This window comes from Ranitomeya imitator, chromosome 5 (genome assembly GCF_032444005.1).
Source record: "Ranitomeya imitator isolate aRanImi1 chromosome 5, aRanImi1.pri, whole genome shotgun sequence".
NCBI lineage: Eukaryota > Metazoa > Chordata > Amphibia > Anura > Dendrobatidae > Ranitomeya > Ranitomeya imitator.
In genome coordinates, this window is record NC_091286.1 from 154,617,813 (window position 1) to 154,639,540 (window position 21,728).

General features: G+C 53.0%; 1 protein-coding gene and 1 long non-coding RNA gene across 2 annotated transcripts in view; one reads left to right on the forward strand and one right to left on the reverse strand.

The window, feature by feature from the left end:
* Positions 1-676: 676 nt before the first annotated feature.
* Positions 677-4,725, reverse strand: LOC138681596 (uncharacterized). Its single transcript, XR_011321943.1, has 2 exons — positions 4,593-4,725; positions 677-1,843 (listed from the first exon to the last, which is right to left on the reverse strand). It is a non-coding gene; the product is annotated as an uncharacterized lncRNA (long non-coding RNA).
* Positions 4,726-18,619: 13,894 nt separating this feature from the next.
* DESI2 (desumoylating isopeptidase 2) overlaps positions 18,620-21,728 on the forward strand; it is a 59,863-nt gene continuing 56,754 nt past the window's right edge. Inside the window, exon 1 of the mRNA XM_069769225.1 lies at positions 18,620-18,974. Within this exon, the coding sequence (XP_069625326.1) occupies positions 18,936-18,974 (39 nt within the window). The 5' untranslated portion in view covers positions 18,620-18,935. The remainder of the gene's footprint in view (positions 18,975-21,728) is intronic.

The following is a 21,728-nucleotide window of genomic DNA, read 5'->3' on the forward strand; positions in this document are numbered from 1 at the left end:
TTGCGGTCGGCGCAGCGTTAAAACAACGCATGCAGAGGCATCCGCTTGGCCTGCGTACCCAATGTTAAAGATAGGGTATGCAGGACGCATGCAGATGCAGGACGCATGCAGACGTAGGCGAAACTGAAGGAAGAGGTGCGGCATTGGGCGGGACTTAACAGAGGAAGAAGGCTGCCATCCGCAGCCCTGCCGAATGCTGGTGTGAAACCAGCCCAAGGCTGTTATTATAGCACCTTACGTCTTACGCTAGGTTCACATTGCATTAGTGCAATCCGTTAAGCGCATAGCGCTAGCGGATTGCGCTAACGCAATGTTTCTAGAGGGTCGGCGTTCACCCTCCCCGCTAGCGCAGATACCCGATCTGCGGTAGCGAGGAACGGGCCTCGGACGCACCTCGGACGCTGCAAGCAGCATCCGAGGTCCGTCACAAAAGAACGGCACATCGCTAGCGCGTGCCGAAAATGGCATGCGCTAGTGATGCGCTTCAGCTAAAAGTAACATTGCTGTCAATGGGTGTGCTAATGGACCTGTTGCACGGCGTTAATTTCGACATTTTCGCCGTGCAACGTAGTCCGTTAGCGTTAACCCATTAACGCAATGTGAACCTAGCTTTACACAGATACATCATGGGCTTGTCCTGCCCTACGCATGAAATGAAAGACAAATACAATGTGGAGACTTAATCAGAGCAATGTTTTATTTACATTCAGAACTGGTTTAAGAGGTAAACAATTACCATTTCTCACAGAAATCTCAGACTTTTACTTATAGAAATACTGCATAAATATCATGTTAACATTAGATATAGAAATATTTCTAATTTTATAAAACTGCCTTTTTTTGCATAGAAAAACTTTATGCCTTTGCTTGTTTCATTTTATGCATTTCTAAAGTATTGTAAAAATGTAATATGCTGTTGGTGCATGCGGGCAGGACTGTCGGTAGGGTATGCGGCTCTGAAGCCCCCATCCCCCCCCCCTCAGGCCTGCCTCCGGTGTCTGAGGTTTCGGTGTCCCGGACCAGAGATCATAATACCGGCCTTGAATTGTGAAGGACACGGCAGCCGATCCTGAGAAACATCCAAGGTGGGAATGCCCCATCATGTCGAAGAGAGTCTGCTAGATCCAGGCCTAGCAGACCAGTGCTGGTGGGTTCATGGATGCCAGGAGGGAGCTGGCCTAAAGGAAGGTCTCGTCTTTTCCTGGCGGGTCAGAGAGTTGTCCCGTCGTTTGTTTTTTTTTGGACAGAACATTTCCAAAAGAACCAAATTTGAACAGATCTCTTGGGAGGCAGACTTTAGTCCTCTGTTGCAGAAGCGAAGTACTCTTAAACTGATAGGCGCAGAGTAGGACGCACTAGAAAGTTGGCATGCATGATTGTTCAGGGCGCTGACGGTGTGGACCGGCCACCAGAGAAGGCCTAGACCAAAGCCTGGATATTTTAAGAGCAAGGTCACAGGAGCCTCTGGAAAACGTGGAGGCTGCATGAATAGGAAGGTTTCCTCAGGAGACGTCCACATTGCTCAGGGGAAAACTAGGACATATTTGTCCTGTGTTTTTTTTTTTTTTTTGTTTTGTTTTTTTTAAAGTAGCCCCCTTACTGCCTCGTAGGATATACCAGTCCTTAAGATCACAAATCCTTTTTCGCAGAGCGATGATGAAGATGGACATGGAATAACCTGGAGAGAGGGTAGGGCGATTCGTGGCATGAACGGTCCTCCGCGGAACCCCAAACACTCTTGATGTGTTAGGGTCTTGCTTCGTAGACCACAGATGATATGGTAGTGACAATTCTAGGTGGGAGATTAGAGTGACAATTCCACTGTCGCCCTCAAAAGCCATATCTGGGAAGAAAAAAAAAATTAAAAAGAAAAATCGTTAATAAAAAAAACTCCCAAAACCTAAGGCCTAAACTGGGCTGGGCGGTCCAGACCCATGTCTTCCTCCTACTGACATTAAGTTAAAACGGATTAACTTCGTGCTAGTTGGTTGTGTACCCTCCTCTACAGGAAATACCTAAATTTTTTTTTTGCATAGCATAAGCAGCATACACCCAGTTTTTTTTTGTGTACCCCAATGAAGCATTAGCTCCCCCACATCAACCAGAAGGCCACACAGCATAACCTCGCTCCCCGAGTCAGAAACCTCCACCTCACATTAACCAGCGGACCCCACAGGATAAGCCCAAAGCCCACCAGACATTCCCTCCCACAAGCGTAAATCCCCATATGACGCCCCCTGCCCCCAACCATAAATCCCATCAGACACCCCACCCCCAATCAGATGCCACCCCAGATTAACCCCCCAGCATAAACCCCCATCGGACGTCCACCCCTCCTCCAAGCATTACTCCCATCGTACACCACGCCCACCCAATAATAAACCCCCACCGGACGGCCAAACCCCCACAGGACGTGGACCCCCCATCCAGCACACACCCCCATCCAGCACACACCCCCATCAGACGCGGACACCCCACCCAGCACAAACCCCCCATCGGACGTCCACTCCACCCAGCCTAAGCCCTCATCAGCCCCCCAAACCCAACCCATAAGCAGGTCGCCCCCCAATAAAGGGGATCCCTCCGTAAGCGGCAGGTCGCCTCCCCACGTCCCACCACAGGCAGGTCGCCTCCCCACGTCCCACCACAGGCAGGTCGCCTCCCCACGTCCCACCACAGGCAGGTCGCCTCCCCACGTCCCACCACAGGCAGGTCGCCTCCCCACGTCCCACCACAGGCAGGTCGCCTCCCCACGTCCCACCACAAACAGGTCGCCTCCCCACGTCCCACCACGAGCAGGTCGCCTCCCCACGTCCCACCACGAGCAGGTCGCCTCCCCACGTCCCACCACGAGCAGGTCGCCACCACAGGGGTCCCCCAATAGCCTGCAGCAGGTCTCCCCCCACATCCCACAAGCAGATAGCCCTCAAATCCCACAACAGGGGTCCCCCCCAATAGACAGGTCACACCCCCCCAAACCAAACCACAAGCATGTCACCCTCAAACCCCACCACAGGTCTCCCCCACTAAAAGGGGTCCACCCCGTAAGCAGCAGGTGCCCCCCAAAATCCCACCACAGGGGTCCCACCACAATAGCCAGCAGCAGCAGGTGCCCCCCACAACAGCCCACCACAGGGGGTCCCCCACAACAGCCAGCAGCATTAGGTGCCCCCCCCCCCAAATCTCACCACAGGGGTCCCCCCCACAACATCCCACCACAGGGGTCCCCCACAATAGCCAGCAGCAGGTCCCCCCCAAAATCTCACCACAGGGGTCCCCCGCAACAGCCAGCAGCAGCGGTGCCCCCCCAAGAGCCCACCACGGGGATCCCCCACAACAGCAGCGGTGCCACCCCCCAAAAAGCCCACCACAGGGGTTCCCCACAGCAGCAGCGGTGCCCCCCAAAATCCCACCACGGGGGTCCCCCACAGCAGCAGCGGTGCCCCCCCAGAAAGCCCACCACGGGGGTCCCCCACAGCCCACCACGGGGGTCCCCCACAACAGCCAGCAGCAGCGGTGCCCACCCAAAAAGCCCACCACAGGGGTCCCCCACAACAGCCAGCAGCAGCGGTCCCCCCCAAAAAGCCCACCACAGGGGTCCCCCACAACATTCAGCAGCAGCGGTGCCCCCCCAAAAGCCCACCACGGGGGTTCCCCACAACAGCCAGCAGCAGCGGTGCCCCCCCTAAAAGCCCACCACGGGGGTCCCCCACAACAGCCAGCAGAAGCGGTGCCCCCCCTAAAAGCCCACCACGGGGGTCCCCCACAACAGCAGCGGTCCCCCCCAAAAGCCCACCACTGGGGTCCCCCACAACAGCCAGCAGCAGCGGTGCCCCCCTCAAAAAGCCCACCACTGGGGTCCCCCACAGCAGCAGCGGTGCCCCCCCCCCACAAAGCCCACCACAGGGGTCCCCCACAGCAGCAGCGGTGCCCCCCCACCACGGGGGTCCCCCACAGCAGCAGCGGTGCCCCCCCACCACGGGGGTCCCCCACAGCAGCAGCGGTGCCCCCCCCACCACGGGGGTCCCCCACAACAGCCGGCAGCAGCGGTGCCCCCCCCACAGAGCCCACCACGGGGGTCCCCCACAGCAGCAGCGGTGCCCCCCCACTAAGCCCACCACAGGGGTCCCCCACAGCAGCAGCGGTGCCCCCCCACCACCACGGGGGTCCCCCACAGCAGCAGCGGTGCCCCCCCCCACCATGGGGGTCCCCCACAACAGCCGGCAGCAGCGGTGCCCCCCCCCCACAAAGCCCACCACGGGGGTCCCCCACAGCAGCAGCGGTGCCCCCCCCACAAAGCCCACCACAGGGGTCCTCCACAGTAGCAGCGGTGCCCCCCCACCACGGGGGTCCCCCACAGCAGCAGCGGTGCCCCCCCACAGGGGTCCCCCACAGCAGCAGCAGTGCCCCCCCACAAAGCCCAAACACGGGGGTCCCCCACAGCAGCAGCGGTGCCCCCCCCACAAAGCCCACCACACGGGTCCCCCACAGCAGCAGCGGTGCCCCCCACACAGACAAGCAGGTCGACCACCACAGAGCCTCCCCCCAATAGCGAGCAGCAAGTAGCATTTTTTCACCCTGAAACCACTAACCTCCATGTGCCATGGCGTCCACAAGCTATAATCCTGCTGCTTTGCTGCCTTCATGATGGGTAAATGCTAGGTAAATGCTAGAGTGTATGGTAAATGCTAGAGTGTATGGGCTCCTTCCAGGTGTGACGTCATTTCCGGGGGCGTGTCCTATCGGGAGGGGGCGTGTTTTCAGTCACAGCCGGTTGAGCCTAGAGTGTATGGGCTCCTTCCAGGTCCTGACTGCAGCCCATACACTCTAGCCGGCTCACTGGTGAAGATGCTAGAGTGTATGGGCTCCTTCCTGGTTTCCTGACTGCAGCCCATACAGTGTAGCAGGCTCACTACTGAAGATGCTAGAGTGTATGGGCTGCAGTCAGGTATATATTCTTGAAGATAGCAGACTTTATGGGCTGCTGCCTGGCCCTGACTGCAGCCCATACATGACACTAGAATGTCCCTCCACCTCCCCGGCCCCGTCGGGTCCCTCCGCCTCCCCGGCCCCGTCGGGTCCCTCCGCCTCCCCGGCCCCGTCGGGTCCCTCCGCCTCCCCGGCCCCGTCGGGTCCCTCCGCCGCCCCGGCCCCGTCGGGTCCCTCCGCCGCCCCGGCCCCGTCGGGTCCCTCCGCCGCCCCGGCCCCGTCGGGTCCCTCGTTAAAGGGAACCTGTCACCCCCAAAATTCAAGTTGAGCTAAGCCCACCAGCATCAGGGTCTTATCTACAGCCTTCTGTAATGCTGTTGCTGTAGATAAGCCCCCAATGTATCCTAACAGATGAGAAAGAGGTCATATTATACTCACGCAGGCAGTCCGATCTGATGGGCGTCGCGGTCCGGTCCGGGGTCTCCCATTTTGATAGGATGACGTCCTCTTCTTGTCTTCACGCTGCGGTGCGCAGGCGCAGGTTAAGGTCAGAAAGGCCTGAGGCCTGCGCACTGCAGTACTTTGTGCTGGAGCCACAGTGTGAAGACAAGAAGAGGACGTCATCTGATGAAGATGGGAGGCGCTGGACCAGACAGCGATGCCCATCGGACAGGATCGGGACTGTCCCTGGGTGAGTATGATATAACCTCTTTTTCTCATTTGTTTAGGATACATCGGGGGCTTATCTACATCATTTCAGAATGCATTACAGAATGCTGTAGATAAGCCCCTGATGCTGGTGGGCTTAGCTCACCCTTGATTTTGGGGGTGACATGTTCCTTTTAAGCACCACAATACAATTTTTGCAGCTAAAGCACAGGGGATTTTGGTACAAAATGTGTTTTTGCTTTTTTGTCATTAATCTGTCTTTAATGTTTAATTTATTGTTTTGATTTCTTAATCTCTTTATTATTCATTTGTATGTATGCATATATTTATATATCTCTTTTTTTATTTATAACTATTTGACTTGTAATAAACTTGTTTGACAGCTATGAGTTGAATTTTCATTTCTATAATTCTTAAGCGCGGGGTGATACTAGTGGAGGGTAACGCAGTTAGATCTGTATCAGGCTGAGTTTACACATTGCAGGTTATTGGGGAAAATATCTGTAGGGACGTCCTCACCAGTAGACCGGACCCGCACTTCCATGTAGCCCATACAGCCGGACCAGCTGTATTGTTTTTTTTTTTTTTTTTTAAGTCCATAATTGTTTTTTCTTTAAAAGACATAAGCTGGTTTTCTATGAGGGTTTCACTGCTGCTGCCACCACTTATGGGACAGGCTGTGACATATTTTCCAGAGGAATAATGTATCTCTGGAATGTTAGGCAATATTTACATTTTAATTTTTTTGTACTAATGGTTTACAAAATTCTGACGACCTGTGACACAGCTGGAATGAATGTTGCATGTATTTGTCTTGCTCCATCAATTAAGGAATGTTTCCCTCAGACATCCTGGAGACTTCACAACCCTGGATCAGACCTAAATCACAGGACAATAAAACCTCACCCTCCTCATCTATGAACTGCTGCAATATTTCTGGCCACAACTGTTTCCCCCTCCCATATTGATAGTTCTGCATCACTTGTCTTATTTATGGCCAGTTCTGTATAATATGTGACTCTTCACATTTTATCTCGCTTTTGTTAGCATAAAAATCTGATGAGGGCAATCCTGTAAATGTCGGCTGCCCTCGGAGCAATGTTCTTCTATCAGGCCGGGCAGATCTGTATTCAGCTGCAATGTGACTGAGATCAGATGGGTGTGAGCAGAAAACATAGGATGCCATACGGCCCATCAGTGCGACATTTATAAAGATACAATTCTGTAATATGGAAAACTGGAAATGGTCCTGTAAGATTAATACAAACTGGGCTAATACACCCAGGGCCGCCATCAGGGCATGACGGCCGTGACTGGCGTATGGGGCCCGGTGAGCAGAGGGGGCCCGCATCGGGCCCCCTCTTATCTGCTCACCGGGCCCCTACCGGCAGCCGCAGGTTAACCGGGCCCTTAGCGCCGACGCTGCAGCTGTTTAAAGCTATTGACGTGCGGGCGCGGGCCCGCACGTCAATAGTTAACAGCCGCGGCGCCGCCAGCCAATCTGAGGCTGGCAGGCGCTGACGTCAGCCGCAGCGTGCGTGCATGTCGCCGGCGTCTGACATCATTGTCAGTCGCCGGCGAGTGCATGCACGCTGCAGCTGCGTGGAGACTTCGCCCGCCGCAGGAGCGCGGCAGGTAGGAAGAATTTCTTTTTTTTTTTTTAGAGCGGCGATCCGGGGGCCCAAGGAAGAACGCTTGGACAGAGATGGGGCAGAGTGCTGGCAAGAGATGGGGCAGAGTGCTGGGAAGAGATGGGGCAGAGTGCTGGACAGAGATGGGGCAGAGTGCTGGACAGAGATGGGGCAGAGTGCTGGACAGAGATGGGGCAGAGTGCTGGGAAGAGATGGGGCAGAGTGCTGGGAAGAGATGGGGCAGAGTGCTGGACAGAGATGGGGCAGAGTGCTGGACACAGGGGCAAAACGCTGGACAGAGATGGGGCAGAGTGCTGGGAAGAGATGGGGCAGAGTGCTGGGAAGAGATGGGGCAGAGTGCTGGGCAGAGTGCTGGACAGAGATGGGGCAGAGTGCTGGACAGAGATGGGGCAGAGTGCAGGGAAGAGATGGGGCAGAGTGCTGGGAAGAAATGGGGCAAAGTGCTGGGAAGAGATGGGGCAGAGTGCTGGACAGAGATGGGGCAGAGTGCTGGACAGAGATGGGGCAGAGTGCTGGACAGAGATGGGGCAGAGTGCTGGACAGAGATGGGGCAGAGTGCTGGACAGAGATGGGGCAGAGTGCTGGGAAGAGATGGGGCAGAGTGCTGGGCAGAGTGCTGGACAGAGATGGGGCAGAGTGCTGGACAGAGATGGGGCAGAGTGCTGGACAGAGATGGGGCAGAGTGCTAGACAGAGATGGGGCAGAGTGCTGGGAAGAGATGGGGCAGAGTGCTGGGAAGAGATGGGGCAGAGTGCTGGACAGAGATGGGGCAGAGTGCTGGACAGAGATGGGGCAGAGTGCTGGACAGAGATGGGGCAGAGTGCTGGACAGAAATGGGGCAGAGTGCTGCACAGAGATGGGCAGAGTGCTTGGCAGAGTGCTGGGAAGAGATGGGGCAGAGTGCTGGGCAGAGATGGGGCAGAGTGCTGGGCAGAGTGCTGGGAAGAGATGGGGCAGAGTGCTGGACAGAGATGGGGCAGAGTGCTGGACAGAGATGGGGCAGTGCGCTGGACAGAGATGGGGCAGAGCGCTGGACAGAGATGGGGCAGAGCGCTGGACAGAGATGGGGCAGAGAGCTGGACAGAGATGGGGCAGAGCGCTGGACAGAGATGGGGCAGAGCGCTGGACAGAGATGGGGCAGAGCGCTGGACAGAGATGGGGCAAAACGCTGGACAGAGATGGGGCAGAGTGCTAGACAGAGATGGGGCAGAGTGCTGGGAAGAGATGGGGCAGAGTGCTGGGAAGAGATGGGGCAGAGTGCTGGACAGAGATGGGGCAGAGTGCTGGACAGAGATGGGGCAGAGTGCTGGACAGAGATGGGGCAGAGTGCTGGACAGAGATGGGGCAGAGTGCTGGGCAGAGTGCTGGGAAGAGATGGGGCAGAGTGCTGGGCAGAGATGGGGCAGAGTGCTGGGCAGAGTGCTGGGAAGAGATGGGGCAGAGTGCTGGACAGAGATGGGGCAGAGGGCTGGACAGAGATGGGGCAGAGCGCTGGACAGAGATGGGGCAGAGCGCTGGACAGAGATGGGGCAGAGCGCTGGACAGAGATGGGGCAGAGCGCTGGACAGAGATGGGGCAGAGCGCTGGACAGAGATGGGGCAGAGCGCTGGACAGAGATGGGGCAGAGCGCTGGACAGAGATGGGGCAGAGCGCTGGACAGAGATGGGGCAGAGCGCTGGACAGAGATGGGGCAGAGCGCTGGACAGAGATGGGGCAGAGCGCTGGACAGAGATGGGGCAGAGCGCTGGACAGAGATGGGGCAGAGCGCTGGACACAGATGGGGCAGGATTGGACACAGATGGGGCAGAGTGCTGAACACAGATGGGGCAGAGTGCTGGACACAGATGGGGCAGGATTGGAAACAGATGGGGCAGAGTGCTGGACACAGATGGGGCAGAGTGCTGGACACAGATGGGGCAGGATTGGAAACAGATGGGGCAGAATGGAGACAGATGGGGCAGGATTGGAGACAGATGGGGCAGGATGGATACGATGGAGACAGATGGGGCAGGATGGGGAGATCATATGGGGCAGAATGGATACTCATGAGGGCAGGATGGGAGAACATATGGCTGGAGCCTGCAATGAGACACACGGGGGCTAGGATGGCGAATATTACCATAGGGGCTAATTAAGGGATATTATTATTGCAGTGATGTATTTATTTTATTTTTTGAGTATACTGTTTTAAATGGGGGGAGGTCCTGTTACTGTGCAGAGTGATACTATGTCACCTTCTTTATGTGGTGTAATGTAGAGGCTGTGAAAATTAAGTAATGTATTCTGCAAGTGGAACTCGAGATAACTGTGTTATTTCCTGCAGAGACGAGTCCTGGCTGGAAGAAATGATGGCGGTCTGTGCTGGATGAAAGATGAAGGACTTCACCTAGAGACGTCACTGGTGAGTCAGTGTTAACTATACACTGACACTATACACTGTATACTATATACAGAGCTCCTGTGTATAATGTCACCGGTGATCACTGTATTACCTGTACACAGACACGGCTTACTAATTACAGATCTCCTGTGTATAATGGCACTGATGGTGATAGTATTGTGGTTGTTTTTTTTTATTACTGATCAGTATTGTAGTATTCAGTCACTATGTGGTGGTAATATGCGGTCTGGTCATGGTGTTGTGGTATTTGTTCCTTGTATTTTATATTATTCGATCACTGTGGTGGTAATATGTCATCTGGTCATAGTGTTGTGGTATTTGTTCCTTGTATGTAGTATTATAGGTCATTTTAAAAATTGAAAAATAAATAAAAATATACCTAAATTGTATTGCATATTTTAACAAATATTTAGTAGGTTACAGTACAGTAGGGCCCGGCCAAAAGTGTCTACCGTGTTCTGGTGGCGGCTTAAAAAATCTTTTGGCCAAAACAAAAGCTGACGGCTATATGTGTGATCTGGTGATGGGAACTGTTAATGTGTGATAGGTGAGAAGTGGAGATTTTCCAAGAGATAGCGGTGGGACTGTGGACAGTTCGAGGGGTGGAGCCTGGAGGCGGGGCTGGGGTGGAGCCTGGGCGGAGTCTCAAGGGGGCCCCGAAAATTTTGCCAGTATGGGGCCCCAAAATTTCTAGTGGCAGCCCTGAGTACACCAATGAGAAGTGGGAACAAATCATCGTGGATCCGTTCTGGATGAGAGTGGGAGCGCTTTCTGTATCCACTGCTGTAAGCCTCCTCCTATACTGAGCCTGATAAAGACCGGAGGAGACTCCCAAGACGCTGGCTGCAATCATTGTTACACTTCTCCTTTAAAAGGGTATCAACCACTAATGATTCTCAAATTTTAAAATTTTTTTTTTTTTTAATAGAAAAATTTAGACAATTACCGTATACTGTTTATTTACCACCCTTGTGCAGCATGCTGTAATAACCTGATGCACGCTGCCAGTAATGAAGCATGGTTCAGTCTGCCCTAATTCAGCCTCTTCTCTACTGGGAATTATTGTTGGGGGAGTCACATGAGGAGAGCATCAAATGAAGGCCGTGGTGGAGGTGACATAGTTGATCTGGCCCGTTACGTGTCTACATGAAACACGTTCCTCTGGTGCATGCAGTCCACGGGATGTTGTGCACCATATCCTAGGCACGAGCACCGCTGGATGGATAGTGAGGCAATAACATGTGCAGACGGTGTTTGATTGGATGGCTGAGAGCGCCTCCTCTAGTTCTTTCCAATGGGTCCACTGCTGAAAGCGCAGGACCGTGGGCATCTTTCTACCACCTCACCCCCTTGCAAATCGGCCAAGCAGTATCAGCCCAAAGTCATGAAGCAGTCTCTTCTGATTTTTTTTTTTAAACATTTTCTTAACCTGAGCACCACCTGCATCTGAGTTCTAAGTACGAGCTGCAGTAGAGTAGACACCTTAAAAAACATGACAGATGTGAGCTTTCCTCCTGCTCCCTCTTCTGCTGCGGTCTTGACCTCTTCATCCAGCTCACGAACAACAGCCTACCCGCAAAGACAGGATGTGACAGCACCACCACCAGCAGTGTCACCAAGCATCTCCACCCTGTCCCATGGAACTGTTCATCTCTCCATCACCCAAACCCCATAAAGAGGAAATACCCCACTACCCGCCCACAGGCCCTGGTCCTGAATAACAGCATTTACCAATTCCTGGCCTTTAAACACTGCCATTCCAGCTGATGGAGAAAAAACATTTAAAAAAATGATGGTGGTGGCTGTTGCGAAGTATGTGGTTCTCATCCACCACTAATGTTTCAAGTCGGCCATCCCTGCCCAGCACACACATGTTGCAACCAAAATCAGGTGTGCACTGTGCAACGCCATCAGTGGCAAGGTCCAGATAACTACCGATACGTGGACCAGTAAGTATGGGCAGGGACGTTACATCTCCCTATCTGCACACTGGGACAGAGGAGGAAGGCGTTCTAGCGCATGTCCTACATCTATTGTTGGACATTGCTCTGCCCATGTGGCCTACTCCGCTTACTCCATCACCTAGCAGTAAGACTAGCACCTGCAACTTCAACACAGCCAGGGGGAAAAGACAGTAGGCTGTTCTCAAACTCATCATTTTGGGGGACAAGTTCCATACTGCGCAAGAGCTGTGGACAAGGAATAAACGAGACTGATGAGTGGTTGGTGCTGCTGGACCTAAATCCAGACCTGGTGGTGTGCAATAACGGGCGAAATCTGGTAGCAGCTCTAGGCCTAGCTGGTTTGACCACATCCCTTGCCTGGCACATATGTCAAGTTTAGTGGTGCAAATCTTTCTTAAAAATTACCCATATGTGAGAGGTCGTCTGTGCACGATTATGGCGTTCACACCCTGCAGCTGCTCGACGGTCTGTGCTGCAGCTTCACTTCTACCTTCTCGATCAGCGCCTCATATGCGACATATCAACAAGGTGGAACTCAAAAGTTGCATACGCTGTAGAGGCTGTGCGAGCAGAAGCAATACTGGAGTTTCAGCTGCAGCACGCACGGGCGAGTAGTTCTGTGGAACAACACTTCACCATGTCGTGAACACAACAGGGTGGCACTCAAAGTAGCTCATGGGCATCACTGGAGCATGGCAGGGAGGACATAGACCATACACCTCCCACAGAGGACAGTTTGTCTTTGCCTCTGGGCAGCCTGGCATGAATTATTATTATTTATATAGCATCATTAATTCCATGATGCTGTACATGAGAAAGGGGTTACATACAGGGTTATAGATATCATTTACAGTGAACAAATTTACAATGACAGACGGGTGCAGAGGGGAGAGGACCCTGTCCTTGCGGATTTATGTTCTATGGGATAATGGGGAAGAGACAGAAGGTCGGGGGTGCAGCAGCTCTGGTGGTGGGGAGGTGGCAGAATGGTTATTGCAGGCTGTAGGCTTTCCTGAAGAGATGGGTTTTCAGGTTCTGTCTGAAGGATCCGAGGGTGGTGGCACTAGTGGCTAATCAGACGTGTTGAGGTGTTGAATTCCAGAGGATGGGGGATATTGGGGAGAAATCTTGGAGGCGGTTGTGTGAGGAATGAATAAGTGTGGAGGAGAGTAGGAGATCTTGGGAGGATCGAAGATTACGTGAGGGAAGATATTGGGAGAATAGTTCAGAGATATAGGGAGGGGACAGGTTGTGGATGGCTTTGTAGGTCAGTGTTAGTAGTTTGAATTGGATTCGTTGGGGAATTGGGAGCCAGTGGAGGGATTTGCAGAGGGGAGGAGAGAGGTGGATTAGCCGGGCAGCAGAGTTGAGGACAGACTGGAGTGGTGCAAGAGAGTTAGCAGGGAGGCCACAGAGGAGGGTGTTGCAGTAGTCAAGGCGAGAGATGATGAGGGCATGCACAAGCGTTTTAGTAGATTGAGGGCAGAGGAAGGGACGGATTCTGGCAATATGTTAGAGTTGGAGGCGACAGGAGGTGGCAAGAGTTTGGACATGCGGTTTGATGGACAGGGCACAGTCGAAAGTTAGGCCGGCGTCACACTAGCGAGTTTTACGGATGTATGAGAGGTGTAGAAAATACGGATTGCACACTGTACAATGATTCTCTATGGCCCAGCTCCTATCTGCCGTATTTTATAGATCCGTATTATACAGTCTTTTACGGCCGTAGAAAATCGCAGCATGCTGCGTTTGTCAGCGTATTGCGCAAAAAAAAAATCGCCAATGAAAGTCTATGGGGGCGAGAAAAATACGGATTACACACGGACCAGCAGTGTGACTTGCGAGAAATAAGCAGTGGTGTTCTATAGAAAAGCCGGCAATTCAGTGCAGTGTACAGTTAAATCACACTGACAGGTTAGAATAGAATAGCTAAAATAAATGTCTATACATAGTATAGGGATGTATATATGTATATATATATATATATATATATATATATATATATATATATATATATATATATATTAGTATTCCATGCAGCGCTAGATAGCAGAAAAGCCGGTAATTCAATTGCCGGATTTTCCTATCTCCTTCCCCAACCCGACATGATATGAGACATGGTTACATACAGTAAACCATCTCATATCTCTTCTTTTATTACATATTCCTCTTTAGTAATGTAAGAAGTGTCTTGGTGTAAAATTTGGGGGCTCTATCTATTAAATTAAAGGGTAAAATCGCAGAAAACATTGTCGTGGGCTCCCACGCAATTTTCTCCGCCAGAGTGGGAAAGCCAGTGACTGAGGGCAGATATTAATAGCCTGGAGAGGGACCATGGTTATCTCGCGCTGGATGAAATATTAATATATATACATATATGTGTCTACTGACATTATATATATATATATATATATATATATATATATATATATATATTAGCTATTGAACCCGTTCTACGCCCGAGTGGCGAGCATTTATATTGGTATATGGTCTCCATCCTGGTATGTGCTGCTCCATCCTGCGCCCCCATCCTGTCATGTGCTGCTCCCATCCTGCGCCCCCATCCTGTCATGTGCTGCTCCCATCCTGCGTCCCCATCCTGTCAAGCGCTGCTCCATCCTGCGCCCACATTCTGACATGGGCTGCTCCCATCCTGCCACACTCAGCTCTGCTACATCTGCCACACTCTGCTCTACTACTTCTGCCACACTCTGCTCTGCTACATCTGTCACACTCAGCTCTGCTACATCTGCCACATTCTGCTCTGCTACGTTTGCCACACTCTGCTCTGCTACATCTGCCACACCCTGCCTGCTACATCTGCCACACTCTGCTCTGACCCGCTCGGCCCCGCTGCCTCTGACCCGCTTGGCCCCGCTGCCTCTGACCCGCTGCCTCTGACCCGCTCGGCGCCGAGTGCTGGGGGGGCCTGAGCAGGCGGGGACACCGGCGCGCTGTGGGGGTCAGGTGCCGGTATCGCCGCCAGCTCAGGCCCCCCAGCACTTACTATATTCACCTGTCCTCCGTTCCACCGCTGCGCGCCGCCATCTTCCTGGTCCTCTGGCTGTGACTGTTCAGTCAGAGGGCGGCGCCGGCGCGCATTAAGCGCGTCATCGCGCCCTCTGAACTGAAGGTCACAGGGCGAGGACCGTGAAGATGGCGGCGCGCAGCGGTGGAACGGGACAGGTGAATATAGCCGATACTCACCCTCCTGGCGGTCCCTGACTCTCCGGTGGAGATCGCGGTGTGTGTTCAGTGTTAACGCATACCGCGATCTCCCGGGAGCGTCACTCTGTGAGGCCCAGACTGCGTCGGCACTTGCGCTTGCGCAGTCTATAAAGGCTTCGGACAGAGTGACGCTCCCAGCGTTATATTATAGATAGATATATATATATATAATAATCTTTATTTTTATATAGCGCTAACATATTCCGCAGCGCTTTACATTTTGCACACATTATCATCACTGTCCCCGATGGGGCTCACAATCTAAATTCCCTATCAGTATGTCTTTGGAATGTGGGAGGAAACCGGAGTGCCCGGAGGAAACCCACGCAAACACGGAGAGAACATACAAACTCTTTGCAGATGTTGTCCTTGGTGGGGTTTGAACCCAGGACCCCAGCGCTGCAAGGCTGCTGTGCTAACCACTGCGCCACCGTGCATATGTTGTTACGATTTTTTGAGCACATGGATCCATTGTATGTCCATATGTCGGTTTTGCAAGCCTGCGAGAAAATCTCGCAGTACGGATGCCATATGGATTACATACGGAGGATGCCATGCGCAAAATACGCTGACACACCCTGCCTATGGAGGAAATACGGACCACTTTTTTGGGGACTTTTCTGCGTATTACGGCCGTAAATTACGGACCGTATTGTCTTACACCGAGTGTGACGCCGGCCTAAGGGTGGCATGGAAGCCACCACCTGTGAGGTCACTGGAGATTACAGTTTGCGGTTATCACAGAACCCTCTGCGCTGTCAACTGTCACTTGAGGTGAACTCAAGGAGCACAGTGACCGGCAATATGCATAACCTGGCGGAAACATTGTAGTAGGTTGGATTGCTGGACTGCCCCCTGCGTGACACAGGGGCACTACAGTACGGAAGTCCGACAGTGAACCAGTGGAATCATTACAGTGCATCAGATGGTGAATCACTGTTGGACTGCGTTGCCCACTAGAATTTGTTACATACAGCAAGCTAAATCTAAGTGGGCAGAAGGACCTGGTGTTTTAGCTTACTAAGGCTAGGGTCACATTGCGTTAGGGCAGTCCGTTTAGTGCATAGCGCTATGGACTGCGCTAACGCAATGTCCCAAAAGGGATCGCATTAGCCGATCCCGCTAGCGCAGATCCCCGATCTGCGCTAGCGAGGAACGGACCGCGAACGCTGCAAGCAGTGTTCGCGGTCCGTCACTCAAATGACGGCACATCGCTAGCGCACGCCCAATATACAATACAACATAACGCAATGTGACCCTAGCCTAAGTCTGGTATTAAACCACTTCAAGAGACCTGGTCCTTTATCCCACTTGGATTTAGCTTTCTCACAGTGAGCAGGCTAAATTCAAGTTGGCAGAAGGACCTGGTCTTTTAGCCTGCTAGATCTAGTAGATCATCTTTCGTCGCAATGCGTCGGGCCGACATACCGACGGACGTTGTGAAAGTTTTGCACGACGTGGGCAGCGGATGCAGTTTTCGACGCATCCGCTGCCCATTCTGCAGTCTGGGGAGGAGGGGGCGGAGTTTCGGCCGCGCATGCGCGGTCGAAAATGGCGGACGCGACGTACAAAAACACGTTACATTGAACTTTTTTTGTGACGACGGTCCGCCAAAACACGACGGATCCGTAGCATGACGGACGCGACGTGTGGTAAAAAAACGCATCCTGCGAGCACATTTGCAGGATCCGTTTTTGCCCAAAATGACGGATTGCGACGGATTGCAAGAAAAGGAAGTGTGAAAGAGGCCTTAGCCAAATGGGATTTAGCTTTCTCACAGAGAGCAGGCTAAATCCAAGTTGGCAGAAGGATCTGGTCCTTTAGCCTGCTAGGTCTAGTATTAAAACACTCACAGGGACCTGGTCCTTTAGCCAACTGGGATTTAGTTTTCTCACAGAGACCAGGATAAATCCAAGTTGAAAGAAGGACCTGGTCCTTCAGCCTGCTAGGTCTAGTATTAAAACACTCACAGGGACCAGGTCCTTTAGCCGACCGGGATTTAGCTTTCTCACAGGGAGCAGGCTAAATTCAAGTTGGCAGAAGGACCTGGTCCTTTAGCCTGCTACATCTAGTATTAAAACACTCACAGGGACCAGGTCCTTTAGCCGACCGGGATTTAGCTTTCTCACAGGGAGCAGGCTAAATTCAAGTTGGCAGAAGGACCTGGTCCTTTAGCCTGCTAGATCTAGTATTAAAACACTAAGAGGGACCTGGTCCTTAAGCCGACTGGGATTTAACTTTCTCACAGTGAGCAGGCCTGGTCCATTTGGCCAATAGTTATAGAATTGACCCCTTCACAACGCATGACGTAGTTACGTGATATATCATAAAAATATATTAAAAAAAATATCACTTTGCTCCATTTAAAAAAAAAAAAAAAAAAATTGGAAATTTGGAATTGACGTGTTCAGAAAGGTCTGACCAATCAAAATGTAAAATAATCTGATCAGTAAACGGCATAACGAGAAAAAAACTTGAAACGCCATAATGACTTATTTTTGGTCGCCGCAACATTGCAATAAAATGAAATAAGAGGTGATCAAAACATGGTATCCGCGCCAAAATGGTATCAATAAGAACGTCCCGCCAAAATAAAAAAAATCCCAAAGGCGATGTGGATGGAAAAATAAGTTATGGGCAGGAAAAAAAAAATCTGTGGTTGTGTGATCTACAAGTTACGTCATATATCATAAAAATATAAGAAAAAAAAATATCGCTTTTGCTCCATTAAAAAAAATAAATAAATTGGGAATTGATGTGTTCAGAAAGGTCTGACCAATGAAAATATAAAATAATCTGATTGGTAAACGGCATAACGAGAAGTAAACTCGAAACGCCATAATTACGTTTTTTTTTGTCGCCGCAACATTGCAATAAAGTGAAATAAGAGGTGATCAAAACATGGTATCCGCGCCAAATGGTATCAATAATAATAATTTTTAAAAAAATCCCATTGGCGATGTGGATGGAAAAATAAGTTATGGGAAGGAAAAAAAATGTTAAAAAACGGAAAATCGCCCGAGGGTTAAAACACTCCTAGGTGCATGCATGGAAAAAAATCTGTGGTTGTGTAATCTACAAAAATGATCACCAGAAAATAAAACGGGACGCGGATGAGATTGGCGCAGAATATTGTACACACTGGGATTAAGGGGAAAATTCTTGCGTGTAATTGCCACATATAAATAAATGTGTAATCAGATGTCATATTTAGTCTGCGGCTCAAAAAAAAAATCACATCACAGTATTCATATCTATCTATATACAGTAAGTGTCCTTCTATCTACTGGGATTTAGCATTCTTATATAGAGCAGGATAAATCCAAGCCGGCTAAAGGACCTGGTCCCTCTGCCAACTAGGAAATAGCCGACTCTGTGTGAGAAAGCTAAATCCCAGTGCACAGAAGGACCAGGTCCTTTAGCCGACTTGGATTTAGCCACAACCTTGGATTTAGCCACAACCATTTATAGAGCGCGACACCGGAAATGACACGTGGCACCGGAAATGCGTCATCTCTGGTGCCATGTCACGTGGGTGGTCACCAGTTGTAATGACAAGGCATTGTGGGCAGTCCCGTAGAATGACAGCGCATGCGCCACATGCACGCGCGGCACTCGCGTCCGCACGGCCGCGCGCACCTGGCACCGCCCTAGACTGTAATAGCAGGTGGGTTGGGGCGTGTTTCGCTGGGAGAGCACCCGCCCAGCATGCGCTGTCATTCTACGGGACTGCCCACAATGCCTTGTTGTTAGTGATCTCCTAAGCGGCGGAAGGAGAGGCAGCAGCTGCACCGGAACTACTTTGATGTAGCATTGATTAATCCCAGTCATGTTTCTATAACGGGAGCGGTAGTGCTGTATCGGGAGAGGATGCGGCGGACACTGCACAGCTGCCTGGAGTGCTACCGTAGTGCCGCTTCCGCCAGTGCTGTCCGGGCTCCTCCACTCCTTTGTGACTTCTGTCCGGTCATGACCCGTTTAGCAGTCCCGACCTCGCTGTAACCGGCGGAGCCGCACTAGAAGAGGGAACCGCTCCGGGGGAGGTAGAGTGTGCGGCGGGAAGAGGCTGAGACCCGGCGTATAAGAGAAGAGATGGCCAATCAGTCGGTGATACTGAATGTGTATGATATGGTGAGTACCCGGGCTCCTCCCAGCCTGTACCGAGTGTGAGATACGGTGTGTACCCGGGCTCCTCCCAGTCTGCACCGAGTGTGAGATACGATGTGAGATACGGTGTGTACCCGGGGCTCCTCCCAGCCTGCACCGAGTGTGAGATACGGTGTGTACCCGGGCTCCTCCCAGTCTGCACCGAGTGTGAGATACGGTGTGTATCCGGGGCTCCTCCCAGTCTGCACCGAGTGTGAGATACAATGTGAGATACGGTGTGTACCCGGGGCTCCTCCCAGTCTGCACCGAGTGTGAGATACAATGTGAGATACGGTGTGTACCCGGGGCTCCTCCCAGCCTGCACCGAGTGTGAGATACGGTGTGTATCCGGGGCTCCTGCCAGCCTGCACCGAGTGTGAGATACGGTGTGTACCCGGGGCTCCTCCCAGTCTGCACCGAGTGTGAGATACGGTGTGTACCCGGGGCTCCTCCCAGCCTGCACCGAGTGTGAGATACGGTGTGTACCCGGGCTCCTCCCAGTCTGCACCGAGTGTGAGATACGGTGTGTACCCGGGCTCCTCCCAGTCTGCACCGAGTGTGAGATACGGTGTGTACCCTGGGCTCCTCCCAGCCTGCACCGAGTGTGAGATACGGTGTGTATCCGGGGCTCCTGCCAGCCTGCACCGAGTGTGAGATACAGTGTGTACCCGGGCTCCTCCCAGTCTGCACAGAGTGTGAGATACAATGTGAGATACAGTGTGTACCCGGGGCTCCTCCCAGTCTGCACCGGGTGTGAGATACAGTGTGTACCCGGGGCTCCTCCCAGCCTGCACCGAGTGTGAGATACGGTGTGTACCCGGGCTCCTCCCAGCCTGCACCGTGTGTGAGATACGGTGTGTACCCGGGCTCCTCCCAGCCTGCACCGCGTGTGAGATACGGTGTGTACCCAGGGCTCCTCCCAGCCTGCACCGAGTGTGAGATACGGTGGGTACTCGGGGCTCGTCCCAGCCTACAATGTGGGGGGAGCTATGAGGAGTTCCCAGGGCTTGTCCCAGCCTTCACCTCATATGTGTGTGTATAAATGATATGGTGAGTACCCAGGGCACATCCCACCCTGCACCTGCTGTGTATGATATGGTGAGTACCCGGGGCACATCCCACCCTGCACCGAGTGTGAGATACGGTGTGTACCCGGGCTCCTCCCAGTCTGCACCGAGTGTGAGATACGGTGTGTACCCGGGCTCCTCCCAGTCTGCACCGAGTGTGAGATACGGTGTGTACCCGGGCTCCTCCCAGTCTGCACCGAGTGTGAGATGCAATGTGAGATACGGTGTGAGATACGGTGTGTACCCGGGGCTCCTCCCAGTCTGCACCGAGTGTGAGATACAATGTGAGATACGGTGTGTACCCGGGGCTCCTCCCAGCCTGCACCGGTTGTGAGATACGGTGTGTACCCGGGGCTCCTCCCAGCCTGCACCGGTTGTGAGATACGGTGTGTACCCGGGGCTCCTCCCAGCCTGCACCGAGTGTGAGATACGGTGTGTACCCGGGCTCCTCCCAGTCTGCACCGAGTGTGAGATACGGTGTGTACCCGGGCTCCTCCCAGTCTGCACCGAGTGTGAGATACGGTGTGTACCCGGGCTCCTCCCAGTCTGCACCGAGTGTGAGATACGGTGTGTACCCGGGCTCCTCCCAGTCTGCACCGAGTGTGAGATACGGTGTGTACCCGGGCTCCTCCCAGTCTGCACCGAGTGTGAGATACGATGTGAGATACGGTGTGTACCCTGGGCTCCTCCCAGCCTGCACCGAGTGTGAGATACGGTGTGTATCCGGGGCTCCTGCCAGCCTGCACAGAGTGTGAGATACGGTGTGTATCCGGGGCTCCTGCCAGCCTGCACAGAGTGTGAGATACATTGTGAGATACGGTGTGTACCCGGTGCTCCTCCCAGTCTGCACCGGGTGTGAGATACAGTGTGTACCCGGGGCTCCTCCCAGCCTGCACCGCGTGTGAGATACGGTGTGTACCCGGGCTCCTCCCAGCCTGCACCGCGTGTGAGATACGGTGTGTACCCGGGCTCCTCCCAGCCTGCACCGCGTGTGAGATACGGTGTGTACCCAGGGCTCCTCCCAGCCTGCACCGAGTGTGAGATACGGTGGGTACTCGGGGCTCGTCCCAGCCTACAATGTGGGGGGAGCTATGAGGAGTTCCCAGGGCTTGTCCCAGCCTTCACCTCATATGTGTGTGTATAAATGATATGGTGAGTACCCAGGGCACATCCCACCCTGCACCTGCTGTGTATGATATGGTGAGTACCCGGGGCACATCCCACCCTGCACCTGCTGTGTATGATATGGTGAGTACCCGGGGCACATCCCACCCTGCACCTGCTGTGTATGATATGGTGAGTACCCCGGGCACATCCCACCCTGCACCTGCTGTGTATGATATGGTGAGTACCTGGAGCACAATCCCACCCTGAGCCTGCTGTGTGTGATATGGTGAGTACCCAGGGCACAACCCACCCTGCACCTGCTGTGTGTGATATGGTGAGTACCCGGGGCACAACGCACCCTGCACCTGCTGTGTGTGATATGGTGAGTACCCGGGGCACATCCCACCTTGAGCCTGCTGTGTGTGATATGGTGAGTACCCGGGGCACATCCCACCCTTCACCTGCTGTGTGTAATATGGTGAGTACCCGGGGCACATCCCACCCTGAACCTTCTGTGTGTGATATGGTGAGTACCCCGGGCACATCCCACCTTGAGCCTGCTGTG